The 21,850-nt window shown below is 45.0% G+C and overlaps 1 protein-coding gene across 4 annotated transcripts in view; it reads right to left on the bottom strand.

The window, feature by feature from the left end:
* AGTPBP1 (ATP/GTP binding protein 1) overlaps positions 1 to 21,850 on the bottom strand; it is a 567,598-nt gene that overhangs the window by 337,206 nt on the left and 208,542 nt on the right. For all 4 annotated transcript variants that reach the window (XM_029617286.1, XM_029617267.1, XM_029617279.1 and 1 more), the window contains one exon: positions 8,210 to 8,418. In XM_029617286.1, the coding sequence (XP_029473146.1) occupies positions 8,210 to 8,418 (209 nt within the window). The remainder of the gene's footprint in view (positions 1 to 8,209; positions 8,419 to 21,850) is intronic.

Here is a 21,850-nt window from a genome sequence, read left to right as displayed (position 1 = left end):
GGGTGCATTAAGTGAAACAGACATGCAAATGTGCTTGCATTTTTCTTTTGTGAGTATGGAAGTATTCTTGTAGCTTTCTTTTTTCATCTTTATCACCAGTGACCATGCCTGTAGATATCGATGATTGGTCTGTTAAGGGCCTGAAATTTTTAGACCAAATATGGGTAGGACAGCAGTTTAAATCATTTGCTGACCTTTGTACTGAATTTGGAATATTCCCCCATACTGTGTATATTTACAAGCAGTTGCGCAATGATTTATTGGGGGGAGTCGATACCATTGTGCATTTGCGACCTCATACAGAATTGGAGCAGCTATTAAGGACTTCTATTTTTCGTAGTAAATTGATCTCTCAATTACATATACACTTACAGGATGGGATTAAAACACTGGAAACTAGTGCAACACATTGCACTAGTTGATTTGTCTCTTACATTAGATGAATACGACAGGGGGGGGACATCTGGCGTGCTACTCTGAAATTGTCCAGATGTAATAAGAATAGGGAAATGATGTTTCGACTTCTACACAGAACATATAGATACCCATTTTACTTTGCAAAATTTAGAGATGTAAGCCCACTGGTTTGGAGAGGTTGTGGTATTTTAGCTTCTTATTTACACATGTGGTGGGACTGTTCGACTGTACCTGCCTTCCGGTTGCAGGTACAGAATTCCATTCCACTTAACACTCATTTTGATGACTGGCTCACTGCACCTTTCTGCCTACTGAGACGATAGGAAGAAGATCCTCCAAAAAGACACAAACACTTATTTTGCATTTACTTCATGCAACTAGGATTACTGTCGTCTATTTCTGGAAAACAAAGCTGCAATTTGTTCATTGGCAGCGGGTAGTTGCAAATATTGTAATAATGGCACATATGTCTCATACTCTTCATGATACCCTGCAGAAATATGATTTGGAAGGGCTTATTGGAAATGGAGAAAAGATTCTTGTATGGAGGTGTAGACGATTAATTGTGTTATAGGGATTCCTGGTTTTCTTTGTTCTCAACTGAGTATACTTTATGCTCACATGTTGTATGATTTGCTTTAGATATCTTCTTGCATTTGTATATGTTTTTCCTCATTTGTATCTTTAAAGAGTTAAGAAAAAAGCCATGGGGAGTGAATGAACTCAAGTAGCCTGAAAACATCTGTCCTCTGATCCTCTTCCTTCCTGAGGTTAATGGACATCATGTTTGCTATCTTTTTTAGTAACTGAGTAACTAAGAACCTCTGGATGTGAGGCTGGGAAGGAATCAGGTGGCATCCCCAAAGACCCTTTCCTTATCTGACCACTGGGGCACACTCTCCCACCACCCAGAAGAATAGGACAGTGAATGTGGAGGGGATTTCTAATGCTCCAATGACGAAAAGACTGTTAGAAACTTGGACTGGAACGATTCTGCTCCCTTTCCTTCCAATCCTCTGGGGTGTGGGCCACTCTGAGCTGAGTGGGACTAGCCTTGATATTAAGTGGATTCTCCCAACTGACTATGGCCCCCAAGGGGATACTGGAACATCTCTTGAATGCCTCAGAACCATACAGTGTGGGAACAATTCTTCCATCCAGAAAGGATAGGTTCCATCCTTCATCTCTGGTCTTCAGGAAGCAATGTGCATAGAAATTCATCACCATCTCAGACAACAAAGCCACTGACTGTAGAAGGACCCTCTGGCTGGAGTGGGCAGGAAGAATTCTTCCTCTGACACCCAAATGGGTTTGTTTTCATTTGGATTCACCATAGCTGGCAATACTGAACCAAAAAGCACTAGGTTCTGACAAACTCAGCATTGGTTACACTGAAGCACTGACTTGGCTAGTCAGGGCAAACTATCAGTGTTGGCAGGGATTCCCTCTGTACCAACGCTCTACTTTCCATTGATGGATGCTGACTTCTTGGCACTGCAGTGCTCAGGGTTGAGGTGCTCCACACCGAGGAAATCTGTTATGCCTTAGATGACACTAGGATGCTCTGTGCCAATGTCCCTGACAGTGTCTTGGATGGTGCTAGCATGCTCCAAGATGACGACACCCTGTAGGAACAGCTATCTGGTGCCATAGAGGCTCTGCACTCCATGGAGGATGACACCTGTGCCAAAGGCGCTCTTTAGAGACATGATTGAAAGCACCCTTTGCAGCAGTAGAGCCCCACAGCCATTGAACCCTATACTGATCATGCCACTTCAGTGAAGAGGGAGCTTGTTCCAGAAGAGATCACTCTCACTGCTTCTTTGCTTTTCTTAGTGCTCCCTCCTGCAACTTAGGCTTCAGGGCCATGCTTAAATCCTCATCTGAGAAAAGGCATGGACATCCTCATCTGAGGATCTGAGAAAAGGCATGGACATGGACAGCCTTCTCAAACAACTTACGGGAAGGAGGAGAGGTTGATGCCTGGCACGATCTTAGTGTTTCTTATGATACCAGAAGCCTGATGAAGCCTCAGTCCGGGAAGTAGAGAGACTATGCTGCCTAGTCTTCCACTGAGGCTTCAGGGTCTTTCCAAACACTGACCTTCACAGATCCTCCATTTTCCAAGCACAGCTCTCAAGAGCCCACAGGGACATTCTGTCACCACTTGGGAAATTAGGCACATCATGATCTGGACCTAGACAGCAACAGCACATGAAATGAATATCCATGATGGACGAACAGTGCCCACACTTACAGGACTTGAACCTGTTACTGAACGTTTTCTGGACTTAAGTTTTTCCTTTCTTCTTTTAAACTTCTTTCAGTTTTTAACTGAAAAGTTCTATTGAGGAGTTGCAGAGGCAGCCATGGAAACAGGAATTGCTAATTTGCAAAAAAAAAATAATTAAGAGAAACTGGGGAACCATCCTTACTCTAGTTTGGATGAAAAAAGCCTGAGGGGCTTACAAGGCAGTGACCACACATAGGATCTCCCATGCATGCTCAGAAACATTTTTGAGCTCCGCGAGCAAGGGTTGTTGTCAGCATTGTGGGATGACATCACACACTGGTCACAGCCAATTATAGCTCTGCTTCCCAATAGAGAAATATCTCTCAGCTACTATTCAGACAAGCTACTATTCAGACAAGCTTTCCTATAACACTCGTCCTTGCTTCATCCTCCACGGACCTTCTCTTCCTAAGCTCAGATGCCTAAGCACTTTTTCTTCCGCTGCCTAAGCTATTTAATATATGTATATTAGTTTCATTAAATCTATGGTAACCCTCCGCTACCCTCACCCCCCCATCTTCCAACCCCCCTTCCAACCCCTTTTCAATCCCTCATTCCTACCCCTCCCTCGGAATACCTTGTTACCCCAAAAAGCCAACTCTTATCAGTTCTTACCAGTTTAGGACATGTTACTCCCCATGCTTAAGCTGTATCCAAGTTTTTCTCTCCCCCTGTTCTATGTAAGACAACTTTGTCACTGTTTTTATGGTTGCAATGTAAACCGGAGTGATAATTAACTCTGTTATTTGAACTTCGGTATAGAAAAGTTATAAATAAATAAATAAATATCTATAGCAAGGCTAGTCTGTATAAGGCTTTGTGCATTCAGTTGCTTCACACCCAACTTATGGAACAAAATCCCACAGGACTTAAAGAAGGAAACCTGTTACTTTTACTTTTGAAAAAGGATCAAAACCAGGCTATTCACCCAAACCTTCTTCTGAGCTCTGTATTTCCACACATTTTACTGCTAGGTATCCTCAGTTAACTACATAGGTCCTCCTGTTCTTGCAGTTGTAGGCAGATCTGCCAGACTTCCGCTGACATGGCATCAGGCATTCCAGATCCTGTGCCTGTGCAAATAGGGAGCTTGGTCTCCTGCCAGGAGTGGAACTCAGTACTTGCTGATACACCCTTACTGGACAGGTGTGTCCGGAAACTACTGGTCACTGTGGCATCCAGATACTCTCATGTTAGGACCGGCACGTCTGGGGTCCATTACTGCTGTCAACCATCAGCATGTTGTTGACTTCCATCAATATTCAGCTAATCTAACATAGCAAACAAAAACTAAATAGAGAAAGGGAACCTTCCTGCTACTGCAGTTGTTCAATGTGCACTGTGTTTGGAGGTTGCAGAGTAAAAACCACTCAATCACTCAAAGGGGTAGTAATTCTCAATCCATACAACAAGCCTGATTATCCCACTACAGCTACCAGAAAAGAAGGGAAGCAAGATGTCACGTAACATCTTTGCACTTTCCTTAACACCCACCAGGGCTAGAACTTCTGGTCACCTGGGGGTACCAGTAGGCATTGTGTTGGTCTCACCTATCTGTATGCATGCTCTCTCCTGGCAACCAGCCATCCACTGGGGTTCACCTCACTTTCAGACAATACCCTAACCTGCCAAGCTATTCCTCCACAAGCGAGGTCCCATAGTTTCCAAGGAAGTGCTCACAGGAGCAAAACACCAGGATCACTCAGCTTCTCACTTACCTCAAAGCACAGCAGTAATAAATTAATGAATTTATTATTATTAATAAGGAGGAACACTGAACAAAAAAATTACACACAAATCTGGCTTGCAGGAAGCAGGGAAAAGGGATTAGATGATAATATTTACTTCCTATTGAACTTAACTGCAGATTAAACTCTTCTCCAACACTTAAATAGTGACAGTTCTAGTAACTCTGCCAGTCCAACTTCAGCTATACGTCTCTCTCATTTATTTATTTGTTCAATTTATATTCCAGTTTTCGTCACTTCAAAGCAGATTACATTCAGGTACACTAGGTTACTTCCAGCTGCTGCCATCACTTTCTCAAAGACCGTTACTATTTGACGCCAAGTCTTCAGACTCCACAGCAGCAACAGAGATGTCATCAGCTGCTCCCGGCTGAGGTTAACCCATTCAGCACCAGCTGCTGGTGGCTGTGGAACACTGCCATCTGCTATCCAACAAAAGTAGTTTTAAATGACAAATAATAACATTCACAGTGAAACTACTGTTTCACCACAGTCCCTTTTCAATTCAGCAGTGATTTTGACAAATTCTCCTGCAGTAGTGTCACAATATCTTCTAATATCCCTCTCTCTAATTCATCCACTCTCCTTTGAAATAAAACATTGCACCAAAAGGGAAAATATCTCCATTTTAATTTCTTCAGCTGCACCATTATTCTATCATTAGTACCCTTAGAAATTGCTGCTACTTCTTTATCATGGTATAAGTTTTCAGTTTCAGTATCCTTGTCAGCAGTCATTTTCTGTGGTGACAGAGGATCCTGTTTTGACATTTTGATTCTGTTATGCTGCAAAACAACTTCTATGTTGCCCAATATTTCACTGGCTATGGCAGTTATTTCTAAGGAAAAGTATTTGGCTGAACCAGCAATTTTGCTTGCAGGATTTACTAATTTTCATTTTAGCAAAAATAACAGGAATCGGGTGGCACCTTATAGACTAACCAATTTTTTGTGGGATTTTGAGGACAGAGTCCACTTCACCCGACTAACACGACTATACTTCTGATAATTTTTGGTTTGTTGCTCACATTAGCTCTCTCAAACATCTAACTAACAGGAAGCTCTCTAGTGGCCTGTACTCCAAAACACAGGTCTAAATCACAGACACAGTATCTTACCTTATCTGTAAGTAACTAAAAGCATCTAAAAATATTTCTTTTTTTTTTTTTAAGTTGTGAAAGCAACTGAATGCCAGAATGCAGTACATGAGGCTGCCACATAGCTTCCATTTAAAATAAGTTTTAACTACATTTCTGTCCTCTTTTGGGTTGATACACCCAGAGTGCCAAGCAAAGACTGGTGTCTCAGTAGAATGTGATCAGGAACAACAAAGAAGATGTACTACACGAACTTTTGAGACTTCTAAGAAAGTATCAGAAAAGGAAACCAGTGTGGTCTCAACATATATTAGAACATCTTTTTTGTTTATTCTTTAAAAGTTATTACTAGGATTCCCGTTTAGTCTAGGATCAATATGGCTACTATAACCAACTCTAGCAAAGGCTAAAATTTTTTGTTTGGCTCAGGCCAAGAAGAGAAAGTACTTTGGTTTCATCAGATTAAAAATAATGCACAGTAGGACTCAGAAAAGGGCAGCAATTGAAATAAGTAGTAGATGAAAATAATACACAGAAGGACTGTATTTCTACCCTAAGTCTACGGAGATGTATTTATTTATTTATTTATTAGCTTTTCTATACCGATATTCGAAGGTACATCATATCGGTTTACATAAAACTGTAGAGAAAATACAATATAACAGGGGTCGGCAAAAGGGGAGCAGCGAGGAATCAAAATGCACTGTGGGGGGAGGGTGAAAAAAGGACAGGAAGTAACTAACAAATGAACAGAACGTTGCGGTGAAAGAGCAAAGGTAGTTGAACTAGTGATGCGCATAATATACAAATTTGCAATAAAGGTAATAAGCACTGCTATATACAAGGTAGCACTATATACAAACTAGCAGAGGAAACAATAACAACATGGCGGGGTGACGGGGGGGGGGGGGGGGGGGGGATGAAGGCAGACGTGAATTATATCAAGTTGTACAAATGAAACAAAGTAACACATGGCCAAGGCAAACGGGCAGGGAGGGGAGGGAGGGCAAAGGGCGTCAAAGAGAGGGGGGGGAGGGGAGAAAAGAATGGGCAGGTAGGGACTAAGAGGGGTCCAAGTCCGGGTATGCTTGCTTAAAGAGCCACGTTTTTAGCCCTTTTTTGAATTTTTGGGTGCAGGCTTCCAATCGGAGCTCTGGGGGCATAGTGTTCCAGAGAGTGGGGCCTGCGATGGAGACGGCTTACTTAATGGAAACATTCTTTATAGTCTTGTGTGCAACATAACCCAACCACAACACTAGAGTGCTGTCTAATAAATCCAAATTATTTTCTGCTTTTCAAGATTTAAAAAAAAAATATTAATTTGATTTTTCAGGACAACTCTCATGGAGTATTTAAGCTGATCAGTGATGTCACAAGCTCCATACATATTAAATCCTTCTTCCCTACCAACTACCGAACCAGAACCAATAGTCGCTATTTTTCTTCACATGTTTTTTTTGTTTTCTTTTTTGTTTTGTGTTTTGTTTTTTTTTTAAGAGTGTGCACAGCAAGAACAGGCCACCCTATGGGATGTAGTAACAGAACAGCATGCAAATGAGATACATTCAAACAAACATACACGCAAGACCAAATACACATGCTAACACCTGCAAAAAAAGTCATGATGCAGAAAGCCATAGGAAAAACAGGTACTAAAACAGACGCTAATGGAAAAATGTTGCAGACTCAGTTTTAACTATTTGGAATTACTACTATTCAAAAATAAATTCCTTCAGCTCCTACCGCTTTGGCCCTTTTACTCCACTGCAGGCAATAGTGTGGTTGTGTATCCATGCAGCCCTTTCCTCTCCAGGCGCCTGGGGCCGCTCAGCATGGATCAGCGGGAGCCGGGGCAAATGGACCGGCGATCTCCAGGGGCTACAGACAAAGCACTAACACTGCCCAGGGCAGCAGCATTGCCGGGACTGTAACTGAAAGCCGCCAAAGCGGCAAGATCAATCATAATTAGCAAGCCCCGGGCGTCCCACAAGGAAAAAGGCTGCACCAACACACAACCACACTAAAGACAGCAATAGAGTAAAAGGGGCCTCCAAACAGGCGCTTTCACTTAACTCCTGCCCTGACCCAAGAGCTAAAAAACCCTACTTAAAAAAAAAACAGCACTTAACAGATATCCCTGCTAGCGTGATTCCCTGCATATCTCCCATGAAAAGATAATTGCCTCCTTTACATGCCAATTTGCATGTATTCGTGCAAAACCTGCCATGGGTTTTTGAGAGGGTTTGTGCGCGTGTTTTTTCTGCGCTGTGTTATTACATACACGCACAAGATTAGCGTGGAAACCCATGCACAATTGTGTGTGCAAAAAACTCGTGGCAGGTTTTGCTCAGCTTATTACATTGGCCCTAATGTTTTTGGGTTTTTTTCTAAATGAGCATCAGATATGCACAGAGAGCAAGGAGTAATAAGAAAGTGAAATGCTGCACTGCTGGTTAACAAAAGGAAACAATGTACGGTAATGAATTTCTTCATAGCTCATCTTAATAACTGCAAGCCAAAGACAACATGTTCCTTTAAATTCTAATCTATAGAACTGGCTGGAATTCAAGAAATGCTCTTTTCACCACTCAGCTGCTCATGTCAACTGCTTCTGTTTAAAAACATAGAGGAAAGAGAAGGAAGGAAAGTACTTACTTGTGAAGTGTTATACAGAATTTTCATCCCATTACTATCTAGGAATACCTTCCTGCCCAGTTTGATGTTTGTCAGAGATTTGATGCACTGTAAAATGCCTTTCCGGATTGGAATGTGTCTGTGCCGGATATCATGTTGGTGCCAGTCAATGTAGATGGATAAGAGTACCTGCATATAGTTTTTGTCCAATGCTTTCCTGGCATTCGTTCCTTTGATGATAATTCAACAACAAGAGGATGTATCATGAGTTAACACTTTCCGGCAAGACTCCAGAGAATCTTACACTGTCACATCAGCACACACAAATTCGTAGTTTACACACACACACACTCTCTTGAGAAGCAGCCCTTTTATTTAATTCCCTTATCAAGTATAATCCAGCCCAGCAGCACCCTTCAGTTCCAACTTCAAACTGAAAATTTCTTGGAGTAACATTTCTCAGATTAATATTTCTCATCTTTCAACTCTACATCAGGGATTTTCAATTTAAAACAGCAACATCTTGAACACTTTTATTTATTTATTTATTTAAAAGTTTTTCTATACCGTCATTAAGTTATTTATCATCATAACGGTTTACAATAGGGCACAAATAGCAAAAAATAGCAAAAAAACTTTACAATGAAGGTGCCATTAATAGTCGGTATCAATTGAATCGCTACAAACTATTTGATTTCTGACTTAAGATATCTATTGGTACCTGTCTCTTGGGTGGGTACCTACGGTTTATTGTTATTTACGCTTAACAGTGTGAGAAAAATAATTTCCAGGTTGGTACCTGGAGATTATGTGTTAGGTGCTTATGCTGGCTCTTCCTTATCTGTTTTCCATGTTCTCTTTGTAAAAAGCCTATTTGAAAAGCCATGTTTTGAGGTTTGTTTTGAAATCTCTCTGTAGTCTTAGTTCTAGGGGCACGGAGCTTCATAGGGTGGGACCCGCCAGTGAAAGTGCATGCTCCCTCACCTGCGTTAGTCTTGCTGTTTTTACTGATGGGATGGGTTAAGAGAGCTTTATTTGCTGATCTTAAATTTATATGTGGAACATGTGCTTGCAGTGCTGTGTTCAGCCATTCTGCTATTTCGTCGTGGATGAGTTTGTGTATTGTGCAAAGTGCTTTGAATTTAACTCTTTGTTCGATAGGTAGCCAGTGTAGATCTGCTAGTGTATCTGTGATGTGATCGCATTTTCTTTTGCATGTGAGAATTCTCACTGCAGAGTTTTGTAATATTTGCAGTGGTCTTATTGATGTGTATGGTAGCCCAGCAGTAATTTATTTAACAGTTGTTTTTTTTGCAATAATCAGTGGTCGCAAATATTAGTGCTTGGAGCACTGTGCGAAAGTTTGGTAATGTCAGTAGTGGTTTTAGTTTCCTTAGTACCATTAGTTTGGCATACCCTTCTTTAACTTTTAGAAATATGTGCGGTTTGAAGCTTAGCTCTGTGTCTATTATAATGCCGAGGTTGCGTACCTTCTCTGCTAAATCGATTTTTTGATTGCTTTTGAATATTATTGGAGTTTGAATTATGTTTATGTTCTTTCTTTCTAAGTGTAGGAATTCACTTTTTCCAATATTAATTACCAATTCCATTTGGTTTAAAAGCTGTTTGATTATTTCAAGATACATATTGGCTAAGCTTAGTGTTTTTTCAATCGTGTCTTCAATTGGTAGGATTAATTGAATGTCATCGGCATAGACATAGTGTATGATTCCTAGCCCTGCGAGGAGATGGCATAGTGGTAACAGATAAATATTAAAGAGTGTTGCTGATAGTGATGATCCTTGGGGTACTCCTGTTTTTAGTGTCATTTGTTTGGACAAGGTATTATTAATTTGTACTTGGAACATTCTGTTACTAAGAAATGATTTAAACCATTTGATTGTTTTGTTGTGTAGTCCTATTTCCTCGAGCCTTTTGATTAGTATTTCATGATTCACTGTGTCAAATGCTGATGATAGATCAAGTAGTATGAGAATGTAATGTTTTCCACTGTCGAATCCTCTTAGTATATTGTCTGTTAGTCCGAGTAAGTGTTTCTGTGCTGTAATGTTTTCGAAATCCGTGTTGTGATGGGTAGAGGATGTTGTTATTTTCTAAATGCTCTGATGGTTGTTTTTTAACTGTTTTCTCAATTAATTCTGCAATTAATGGCAGGTTTGAAACTGCCATTAATTAGAGTTAGGGGGTCCATGTTTTTTTCTTTAATATTGGCTTAATTATTGCTCCTTTCAATATATCTGGCATAAACCCTTCCTCAACCTAACTTACAACTCTTGCATAGCATGGGAAGCTTCTTCCAGCCTGTGGTGTCACACATAGCTGTGACTCGTTCGGGGTACATGTGAATGGGAGATAAATGAAGGAATAGCTTCTGAAGGGAGTGCACATGAGTTGCTGTTAATACAAAACCTGGGTGGAGTAATAGGTTAGAATGGACAGTGCAGGTAAGTTGAGGGACAAAGTCAGCAAAACCATGATGTATTGCTTCTCTATCATCACAGATTTGCTGGAGATGCACATAAAACCACAGCTGAACTGACATTGACTGGTTTGATTTCTATAAACAGCACCTCTTGTAATCCACTTAGAATATGTTTCACTATATACAGAATATAAGAATTTTAAATAATCAGGCTTTTTACACAAGATAGGGTAAGGAAAAATCCCCTACCATTAAGCTTGCAAAAAGTGGAAGTATGGTTTCTCAAATGGAAAGTTAGACAGCATGTATTAACACAAACTGAACTGGTTTGCAAATTAAAAGAAAATGCAAATAAAAAACTGGACATGTTGGAAAGGCCCTGCCATGAGGTTGTTTGCAGGTGGAAGAGTCTAACCACAAGTCAACATGAACTTTCATGACCTGGCCTTACCAATGCAGGCGAGTTTCCTCTACTGTCCTTCTGACTCAATTATTTTCAAGAATAAAGGTCATCAGCTGCTACAATAGACCCATGCCACTTCCATGCTTGATGGAAGTGGCATCCACTTGATGGAAGTGACATGGGTCTATTGTAGCAGCTGATGTCCTTTATTCTTGTCAATAATTGAGTCAGAAGGACAGTAGGAGCTACCAACCAGAAAAAAGATCTAGGCATCATAGTGGATAATACTTTGAAATCATCTGTTCAGTGTGCTGCAGCAGTCAAAAAAGCAAAAAGAAAATTAGTTCTTACCTGTTAATTTTCGTTCCTGTAGTACCACGGATCAGTCCAGACCATGGGTTGAGCTTCCTGTCCAGCAGATGGAGACAGACCAAAACTGAAAGGGTATCCTATATCAGGACAGAGCCTACCCTGCAGCCCTTCAGTATAACCATTGTCAAAGCAGATAAGAACAAAGATAACCAAGAAAGATCAAGTAAGTAACCAAAAATTCAAGTGAGTAACAAACTAAGCCATTACAAACATCGAATGGACTCTGTAGAAGAACGCTCTTGCATATCCTTGGTCATCAAATACAGATGCTTCCGGTGTCCTTAAGATAATAATAGGTAACTTTCATCCAGAGACCTGTAGAAAGAACTTCGAGTGGACGGCAGAGAAAGAAAACAAGGAAGGATGTCTGGACTGATCCGTGGTACTACAGGAACAAAAATTAACAGGTAAGAACTAATTTTCTTTTCCCTGTACATACCCTGATCAGTCCAGACCATGGGATGTACCAAAGCTTCCCTAAAACGGGTGGAACCGAGACAGTCCCGCTCGAAGCACCTGCCGACCGAAAGAACCAAAGACCGGAGCTTGCACATCAAGACAGTAATGGCGAGCAAAGGTATACAGGGATTTCCATGAGGCGGCCCTGCATATTTCCTGCAGAGAGACCGATTGACTCTCTGCCCACGAAGTAGCCTGAGAATGTAAAGAATGAGCTTTTAAGCCCTCAGGAACCGCCCGACCTTGGCAGATATAGGCCGACGAAATCGCCTCCTTCAACCATCGGGCAATAGTAGTCTTAGAAGCCTGTTTGCCCCTATTTGGACCACTCCAGAGAACAAAAAGATGATCGGAGACCCGAAACTCATTGGTGACCTGCAGGTAGCGCAGTAAAACGCGTTTCACAACAAGCCGGCGAAGATCACCCCCAAATGAACTCGCAATGTCCTCCGTAGAGAACGCAGGGAGCTCCACCGACTGATTGACATGAAAAGAAGAAACAACCTTTGGTAAGAAGGAAGGAACAGTTTTAAGGGAAACCCCCAAATCCGAGAACCTCAGGAAAGGCTCCCAACAGGAGAACGCTTGGATCTCCGACTCCCGTCAAGCGGAACAAATAGTCACTAGAAAGACTGTCTTAAGCGTAAGATCCTTGAGAATAGCCCTAAGGAGAGGTTCGAACGGAGCCTCACAGAGGGCCCGAAGGACTAAATTGAGACTCCAGGACAGACAGGTTGACCGGACGGGTGGCCTCAAGTGCTTGGCACCCCTCAGAAACCGAACAACATCCGTTTGAGACGCCACAGCGTGACCTTCCACTTGACCTAAAAGAGAGCCGAGAGCGGAAAATTGGACGCGCAATGAGCTGAAGGAAAGACCCTTGGAGAGCTCCTTCTGAAGGAAAGAAAGAACCACCGAGACTGGGGCTAAGCGCGCCGAAACACCTGATTCAGCACATACGTTCTCAAAAACTTTCCAAACGCGTACATAAGCCAAAGAAGTCGATGGCTTGTGAGCCCGAAGGAGGGTGGAGATAACTTCCTCCTTATATCCTTTCTGTCTCAGTCATCTCCGTTCAAAAGCCAGGCCACTAGACAGAAGCGATCCACCTGGTCGAAAAATATGAGACCCTGCCGAAGAAGGCGTGGAAGGTGGCAGAGATGAAGAGGCCCGTCTCGGCCACCTTCTGTCTTCGGAGAACTTTTCCCACCAGAGGCCAAGGAGGAAACTCGTAGAGAAGGAAGTCTGAAGGCCATGGCAAAGCTAGAGCATCCACCCCCTCTGAGCAGTGCTCCCTCCAGCGGCTGAAGAACCGGTTGGTTTTGGCATTGCTCAGAGTTGCCATGAGGTCCAAGTGAGGGGACCCCACCTACTGATGATCAAGTCCATCACTCCATCCAAGAGTTCCCACTCGCCCGGATCGAGACGCTAGCGACTGAGGAAATCGGCTTGCACATTCTCCCTGCCCGCGATGTGGGAGGCTGCAAGGCAGTCCAGGTGACGCTCCGCCCAGGCAAGAAGCCGGCTGGCTTCCAGGGCCACCAGGCGACTCCGGGTCCCCCCCTGCCAGTTGATATATGCTACCGTAGTGGAGTTGTCAGAGAGGACTCGAACCGCCTTGCCGCAGAACAAAGGAAGAAACACTTTCAGAGCCAGTCGAATTGCTCGGGCCTCCAGACAACTGATGTGCCAGTGGGACTGAACCGAAAACCAGTATCCCTGCGTGGACTGAGACTGGCAGACTGCTCCCCAGCCGGAGAGACTGGCATCCGTAGTGACTATAATCCACTGTGGAGTCTGAAGAGGCATTCCCCTCAGAAGGTGCGGAAGCGATAGCCACCACTGTATGTCGGCGATGGTAGAGGCCGAAAGCGGGAGGATCGTTTGAAACTGTTCTGACACCGCCTGCCAGCAGGATAGTAAAGCTCTCTGTAATGGTCGCATATGTGCAAAGGCCCAGGGGATGAGATCTATGGTGGAAGCCATAGTTCCCAGGACTTGAAGGTAGTCCCACGCCGTCGGGAGTGGGAGCGAGATTAAGTTGCGCACTTGTTCCATGAGCTAGAGAGCTCAAGCATGTGGCAGGTACATCTTGCCGACCCGGGTGTTGAATCGAGCCCCCAGAAATTCCAACACCTGGGAGGGCTGAAGATTGCTTTTGGGGAAGTTGACTATCCACCCGAGAGAGGTAAGGAGAGTCAAAACCTGGTCGACTGCCCAGCGACAGAGGTTCTCCGACTTGGCCCGCATGAGCCAGTCGTCCAGATAAGGATGTACCAGAAATCCTTCCCGTCATAGAGCAGCCACCACCACCACCATGACCTTGGTGAAGGTGCGCTGCGTGGTGGCTAGTCTGAAAGGCAACACCCAGAACTGAAAATGCTGGCCCAGAATGTGGAAGCAAAGATACTTCTGATGCTCGGGGCGAATCGGGATGTGCAAGTAAGTCTCCATCAGATCGAAAGAGGCCAGATATTCGCCGGAGTGAACAGCTGCTATGACCGCCCTCAGGGTCTCCATCCGAAAATGTGGCACCTTGAGGGCTCGGTTGACCTTTTGAGGTCCAAGATCGGACGAAAGGCACTGTCCTTCTTTGGTACTATGAAGTAGATAGAATACTGGCTGGCGCCAATTTCTTCCGCCGGGACTGAGACAATGGCTCCCAGTCCCAGGAGCTTGGTGAGAGTTTGGTCCACTATGTCCCGCTTCAGACGTCCGCAAGGAGAGACTACGTAGAGGTCCGGTAGATCTCAAGAAAACTCTAAAGTGTAACTGTCTCGTATTATGTAGAGGACCCACTGGTCCGACATGATTTTCACCCATTCCTCGAAAAACAGGGAGAGACGACCACCTAGGTTGGGAACGAAGGAATGGATCGATCGAATCTCATTGTGAAGCTGGCTTTGGCACGGTCCGCTGGGGAGCCCCCTCGAAAGGGGGGGCAGCCTCGAAAGGACTGAGACCAAGATTGAGACTTGGAGGGGTAACCTCTAGAGGAGGCACTGCACCTCCGAGAAGTATATTTCCGGTGGCCCCGGAAGCAGGAACGGAAAGGTACAAAGGCTCGAGATTGTTTCGGTCGGTCCTCAGGGAGCTTATGAACCTTATTTTCACCTAAGGAATTAATAAGCTGCTCAAGGTCCTCGCCAAAAAGCAAATTACCCTTAAAAGGCAGAGTGTCCAGCCGCGACTTAGACGACGGGTGGTGGAGACCGTCGTCTGGTGGAGACCGCCGAAACTATCGTTTTCGCCTGAATCTGAAGAAGGTCATACAGAGCATCCACCCCCATAGGCAATGGCACCTTCCAACCGTTCAGCCTGCTCCGCCTCTGCAGACGGGAGGTTCTGGGTGCCGAGCAATTGTTGAACACACCTAAGGCTTGCCCGCTGCATGAGACTGCTGCAGATTGTCGCCTGAACTCCCAAAGCCAGAACCTCGAAGATACGCTTGAGATGGAATTCGAGCTTGCAATCCTGTACATCCTTCAAGGCCATGGCTCCCACCACTGGGATAGTGGTGTGCTTAGTAACAGTGGAAACTGAAGAATCTATGGTGGGAATTTTCAGCATGTCAAGGCAGTCCTCCGGGAGAGGATAAAGTTTGTCCATGGCTCTCCCAACACGGAGCCCCACCTCGGGTGCTTCTCATTCCCGGAGGAGCAGCAACTTGTGCATAGGATGAAAAGGAAAAGCGCAAGCAGGAGCCCTGAGTCCCGCCAGGACTGGGTCCATGTGGGCTGGCAGGGCGGCAGTGAGAGTATCCGCCAGGGGCCCCTCAATCCCTAGCTCCTGAATGACAAAGGGAATGAGGGGTTCCAATTCTTCCTTCTGAAATAATCGCAGAACACGGGGTCATCCCCTTCCAGAGGGGGGAGCGTCCCAGCCAAATCCAGGTCTGGATCCAGAGCCTGAGTCACCAGAGGCGCCAGAGGGTCTGGGGAGGGCAGGGGAAAGGCCCCCGGTACCACCCACACCCGGAAGGACCCCCGCGAATCCGGAGCCGTGAGAGTGAGCAGAGGGAGTAATCGTGGAATTCTGGCCAGCAGGGGACCTGAAGCAGGGCCCTCCTCCTCCTGCAAGCTGGCCAGATAGAATTTGTGCATGAGAAGAACAAACTCAGATGAAAAACGTGGCCTGGACTTGCCGGAGGGGAGGGGGGGGTCAGGGACCACGTCCTGGGGCTGCATGGGGCTCAAATCAGGGGGGGGGGACCCCAAGAAATTAGAGTACTCAGCCCCCAGCAGCCCTGAATCGGGATCTGCTGAAACACCTAAGATGGCTGCCGTTCCCGCGGTTTGCCGACCCGGGAACGGCCTGGCCATGCGCTGACAAGAGCGACCCTGGGCTTGCTTTGGCAGCGCTGCCGGAGAGGGACCTTCCCCACCCGGAAAACATGAAGAACAGAGCCCCTCCCGCGAAAGACGCATCGAGGGCTCACCACAAGCCAGGCAGCAGTGGGAGGGCGGCATACTCAATGAAGAGGAGCCGCGAGCTGCAAAAAATCATCTGATTGCTGTAACTGCTGTAAATTTGCTGCTGGGAGGAGCGGAGGCAGAGGAACAAACCCTGCTCACTCCTCTAGTACACAGCCTTGGCTGCCGGCTTAATTAACTTTCTTATGCTTTATTTTATTTATTTTTTTTTTTTTTTACATTAGTCAGGGGAATTGCACATCCCTGAAGCACTGCCGGGGGAGGAGCATCCCGGAGCAAAAGGCAGCCAGGTAAGGGGGGAGTGACTGGACCACCAGTTTCACCCCGAAAAAGGATCACCGGGAAAGGGGCTTAGGCTATCGAATACAAGGGGCAAGCCCCCCTAAGCCCCACAAGAGCAAGGAGACAGCGCTGTCTCCAAAGAAAAAAGAAAACCAGAGCCAATTCAATGTGAGGATTTTTTTTTTTTTAACTATGCAGAGGCTAAAAGTACTTGCTTGATTCTGAAAGATAGAATAAGAGTACCCAACCGGAAAAGGGCTAAATAGCCAATATCAGGGAACCGCAGGGTCAGCTGTTGCATCTGCTGGAGACAGACAAATACTGAAGGGTTGCAGGGTAGGCTCTGTCCTGATATAGGATACCCTTTCAGTTTTGGTCTTCCATCTGCTGGACAGGAGGCTCAACCCATGGTCTGGACTGATCCGAGTACAGAATGTTAGGAATTATTAAGAAGGGAATGGTTAATAAAACGGAAAATGTCATGCCACCTCTGTATCGCTCCATGGTGAAATCGCACCTTGAATACTGTGCACAATTTTGGTCACTGCATCTCAAAAAAGATATAGTTGCGATGGAGAAAGTACAGAGAAGGGCAATCAAAATGATAAAGGGGATGGGACAGCTTCCCTATAAGGAAAGGCTGAAGAAGTTAGGGCTGTTCAGCTTGGAGAAGAGACGGCTGAGGGGGGATATGATAGAGGTCTTTCAAATCATGAGAGATCTTGAACAAGATGTGAATCTGTTATTTACACTTTCGGATAATTGAAGGACTAGGGGGCACTCCATGAAGTTAGCATGTGGCACATTTAAGACTAATCGGAGAAAATTATTTCACTTAATGCACAATTAAGCTCTGGAATTTGTTGCCAGAGGATGTGGTTGGTGCGGTTAGTGTAGTTTGGTTTAAAAAATGTTTGGATAAGTTCTTGGAGGAGAAGTCCATTAACTGCTATTAATCAAGTTGACTTAGGAAATGGCCTATGCTATTACTGGCATCAGTAGTATGGGATCTTCTTGGTGTTTGGTTACTTGCCAGGTTCTTGTGGCCTGGTTTTGGCCTCTGTTGGAAACAGGATGCTGGGCTTGATGGACCCTTGGTCTGACCCAGCATGGCAATTTCTTATGTTCTTATGTATATAACATCTAATTTTTAATTCCCACCTTTATTCTATAAGATGAAATGGTTCTACAGTATAAAACTATAATAATATTTCTCTGCCTTTAGTAACTGTAAAGGAGAAAGAGCCTACAGAGGAAGTGTAACTGATATATTAATTACCATGAATTCCTGAGGAAGGGGGGTCCTTGAGAGATTTTTGAATTCTTTAAAAAATGCTGACTAGGAGTTCAGGTGAACCAGATCTGTTTGTGATATCTCCTGTTAGTTCCCTAAAGACCTTCTGGTTTACCACTCCAGAAAGAGCCTCTTGGATTTTGCCAGGAAATGGGAATATCTAAGGGAAAATCCTAGGTGCTATGCTTCTTTTTATTTCTGGAGCCTGGGAGGAGATATGGAGATAACATGTTAGAAATCCTTGTTCCTTTTTGGAATCAGTTTCCTCTCAATGAACCCATGACGACTGGGTAAGTACTGATGGGATTATCTTGGATACTGACTAATGTATATTGTTTGTCAGGTCTAGATGCTTGGACTCTATTGCAGTGCTAACAGGAAAGGGCTGTTTGTTCTTCCTGGCTATATGAGGTGTTACCTCTTCTGTGGAGCCCATAACTAAAGCTGATGTGTTTTATTGCTGATTATGCCTTAAGAGTAAATAAGTTATTGCAAGCTGGAACTACCCAGCCGATATGCGAGACTCCCTTTATTGGATAGCAGAGTTGCAGGTCAATGAAACAGGGACAACCACATGGAGGTGTGAAGAGGATTTTAGTTAGATGCCCAGTTTCAGGCAGGGAGGAGAACACATGGATTTTTTTTTTGTCAGTTTTCCCTGTCCAAAAGAGTCTTACACACCAATTACTTCTGAGCCCCATCCAATCCAACATATTACCTGACCAGATTCTAAACTCACAAGCCTGGGGGTTACATAAATTTGCTGCTTTTTTCTCAACCATGAACACAGGTACAGGGTTTCAAAATTCCCAGAGAAGGGTCCTCTCCTTTTTGCTGTTCTCAGCATTATCAATGGCCAAATACCAGTCACAGAAACATGAGGGCAGAAAAAGACTGGGTGGCCCATCTAGTCTGCCAATCCGTCCAATTAATTAGCATTATAATTCTCATCACTTCCTTAGAATTCAAGAAAGCATGGGATGAATACAGGGGGATCCCTGTATTCATCCCATGCTTTCTTGAATTCAGATCCTGTTTTCGTCTCCACCACCTACACTGTTTCACACATCCACCACCCTCTCTGTAAAGAAATATTTCCTAAGATTATTCCTGAGTCTACCCCCTTTCAACCTCTTCTCATGACCACTTGTTCTAGAGCCTCCTTTCCATTGAAAAAGGCTCACCTCCTGTGCATGGAAACCTTTGAGACATTGAATATCTCTATCACATGTCTCCTATCTCACCTTTCCTCTAGGGCAGTGATTCTCAACCGGTGTTGTCTTGACACACCAGTATGTCGCCAAGCATCGGCAGGTATGTCGTGTCCTACCCACAGCCGGCGGGGAGAAGATCGGAGTTCTGGCTGCCACCAGAGTCCAGGTCGGCAGGGGCCAAAGACCGAGCAGTTCATCTAGGGGCCAGTATGTGTGTGTGTGTGTGTGTGTGTGTGTGTGTGGTGTGTATGTGAGAGGATGAGTGGGTCCTTGTGGGGGGGAGGGGGTGCTTCAGTCTGTGTGTGAGAGAGCAAGACAGAGAATGTGTGTATGATTGAGGGAGGTGACTGGTATGTGACAGACAGAAACTGGTCCTGGGGGGGGGGGGTGTGAGGGAAAGGAGTAGGACGACTGCTGGAGAGGGTAAATAAAGGTGGCTTTTAAGTTCATTTTTCTTGATTGACTGTCATTTTAATTATTGGGTATTATGTAACGTGACTGCTGTTTGAAATATTTTATTGGTTGTTTGCAGAATTTTTAATATTTAAGAGTTTTTAATTGTTTTAATTGTTAGATGTTGTTCTATTCATCAGCTCTTTTGAAACATTTAATCATATAGTTTGACAACTATAAAACTATGTGCGGATTTATAGCAGCTTGCCTTTTTGTTTCCTTAATTGGAGGTGTATTGGTGTTTAGGGCCTGGTTTAATATTTGTAGTGTTACCTTTTTATAGGTGGGGTTGTTCCATTTGAGTGCATGCCATAATGTAGATGTAACTTTGTGCAGATTAGTTTGTGTGCATTACTGCAGATCCTGGTACTACGTTAGGTGCTATTTTTCTGTTACCATTTTTCCAGTTTTGTTCTGCATGCAGAGTGGATTTTTTGGGTTTCCATTCCAGATTAGGTCTCCATATTTATAATTTGTGCTCTTTTTGTACTTGTTGAAGGTCGATTTTGTGTGTGTGACCGAGGTGAGGTATTTAACTAGCATGTAGGCTAGTAAAATACCTCACCTTCAGCTCGATACAGTAACATTCATTTGAAGATTTCTCGTCTGTAACGAGCTCGCTGCGCACAATTCGGACGCGTAAGGCAAACCAGCGATACAGTCTCCAGTTTCGCGCGTCCGTAGCGCTTCTTAAAACAGACGCGTAACCCTTCCCCACCCGGCATGTAAATGAACGAATTAGCTGTATAATGAAGGAATTAGCTATTCCCCTCCGATACCGTAAAGCGCGCTCAGGTTATCTCATTAGTAACGCACTGTTTTGCCGCGGCCGTAACGTGTTATTTTACCGCCTCCCCCTAGTAGGAGTTAGGACTGTGAGTCTAGTAACAAATCCATCGACACCGCTTAAGACACTCAAAAACAATAAAACACAATAAAAAAAAAAAAGCGATACAGAGATGATAGAGAAAATGTAATGATGTGGGACACATAAAACCTGTCAGAAAAAAAAATAAAAATTTTTAAATACCTGTCGGAGGGCCGCGTGGGTACAGGCGGCGGCGGTGGGAGCCAGGTGGTCGCGTGTTAAATCTAGGCCGCGGGCGGGTGGGCGCCTGTTCCAGGCGGCAGCGGCGGCGGGGGGACACGCGTTAGTTCGAGATGGTCGGTGAGCGGCGGGTGGTCGCGTGTTAAATCTAGGCCGGGTCCGCACAGGCGCGCATTCATTCATCCAGGCGGAGGAGCCGGCGGCGAAAGCCGCCGGCTCCGCCTGAATGAATGCGCGCCTGTGCGACCCCTGCGATTCGGCGCTCAAGGCAGTCACAGCATTCATTCACTGCCGGTGGGGGCTGCCTCGCAGCCCCCACCGGCAGTGAATGAATGCGCGCCTGTGCGACCCCTGCGATTCGGCGCTCAAGGCAGTCACATGCGAGACGTCACGGCATGTGACTGCCTTGAGCGCCGAATCGCAGGGGTTGCATTCATTCACTGCCGGTGTGGGCTGCCCCGGCAGCCCCCACCGGCAGTGAATGAATGCTGTGACTGCCTTGAGCGCCGAATCGCAGGGGTCGCACAGGCGCGCATTCATTCAGGCGGAGCCGGCGGCGAACCTCTGCCTGGATGAATGAATGCGCGCCTGTGCGGACCCGGCCTAGATTTAACACGCGACCACCCGCCGCACACCGACCGTCTCGAACTAACGGGTGTCCCCCCGCCGCCGCTGCCGCTGCCGCCTGGAACAGGCGCCCACCCGCCCGCGGCCTAGATTTAACACGCGACCACCCGGCTCCCGCCGCCGCCGCCTGGACCCACGCGGCCCTCCGACAGGTATTTAAAATTTATTTTTTTTTGAACACTCAGGTTTTTACATATTTTGGTATATTTTTTTTTTCACTTCATGGTGCCTGTCATTTCAAATGTTATTTCAAATGACATTTGAAATGACAGGTACCAGCGCACCCTGGTTACTGTATAGGCGCTGTATTAAGCGCCTATACAGTAAAATGGGTTACGCGGGCATAACCCTTCCCTACCGCTTTAAAGCCGCGGCACGCATTTGCATGCGATTAGAGGAGAGTATCGGGGAGTTAGTGAAGAGAACTGTGCGTGCGGGGAGGAAGGGTGCGCCTGACACTGCCACACTGTTATTACCGCGGCCTTACAGGATCGACCTCCTTATTTGTTGTGTTTTCTCAATAGGTATATTGGTGGTGAACTAATGACTTTTTATAAGTAGAGCTATTGCACCTGGTAGTAGAGGGAGTTTGCGTTGTTGTTATTGAAATAACACCAGAATATATTTTTGTATG

Source organism: Rhinatrema bivittatum, chromosome 1, assembly GCF_901001135.1.
Source record: "Rhinatrema bivittatum chromosome 1, aRhiBiv1.1, whole genome shotgun sequence".
Classification (NCBI taxonomy): domain Eukaryota; kingdom Metazoa; phylum Chordata; class Amphibia; order Gymnophiona; family Rhinatrematidae; genus Rhinatrema; species Rhinatrema bivittatum.
The sequence above is the reverse complement of the archived record's forward strand: the minus strand, read 5'-3'. Positions and strand labels throughout refer to the sequence as shown.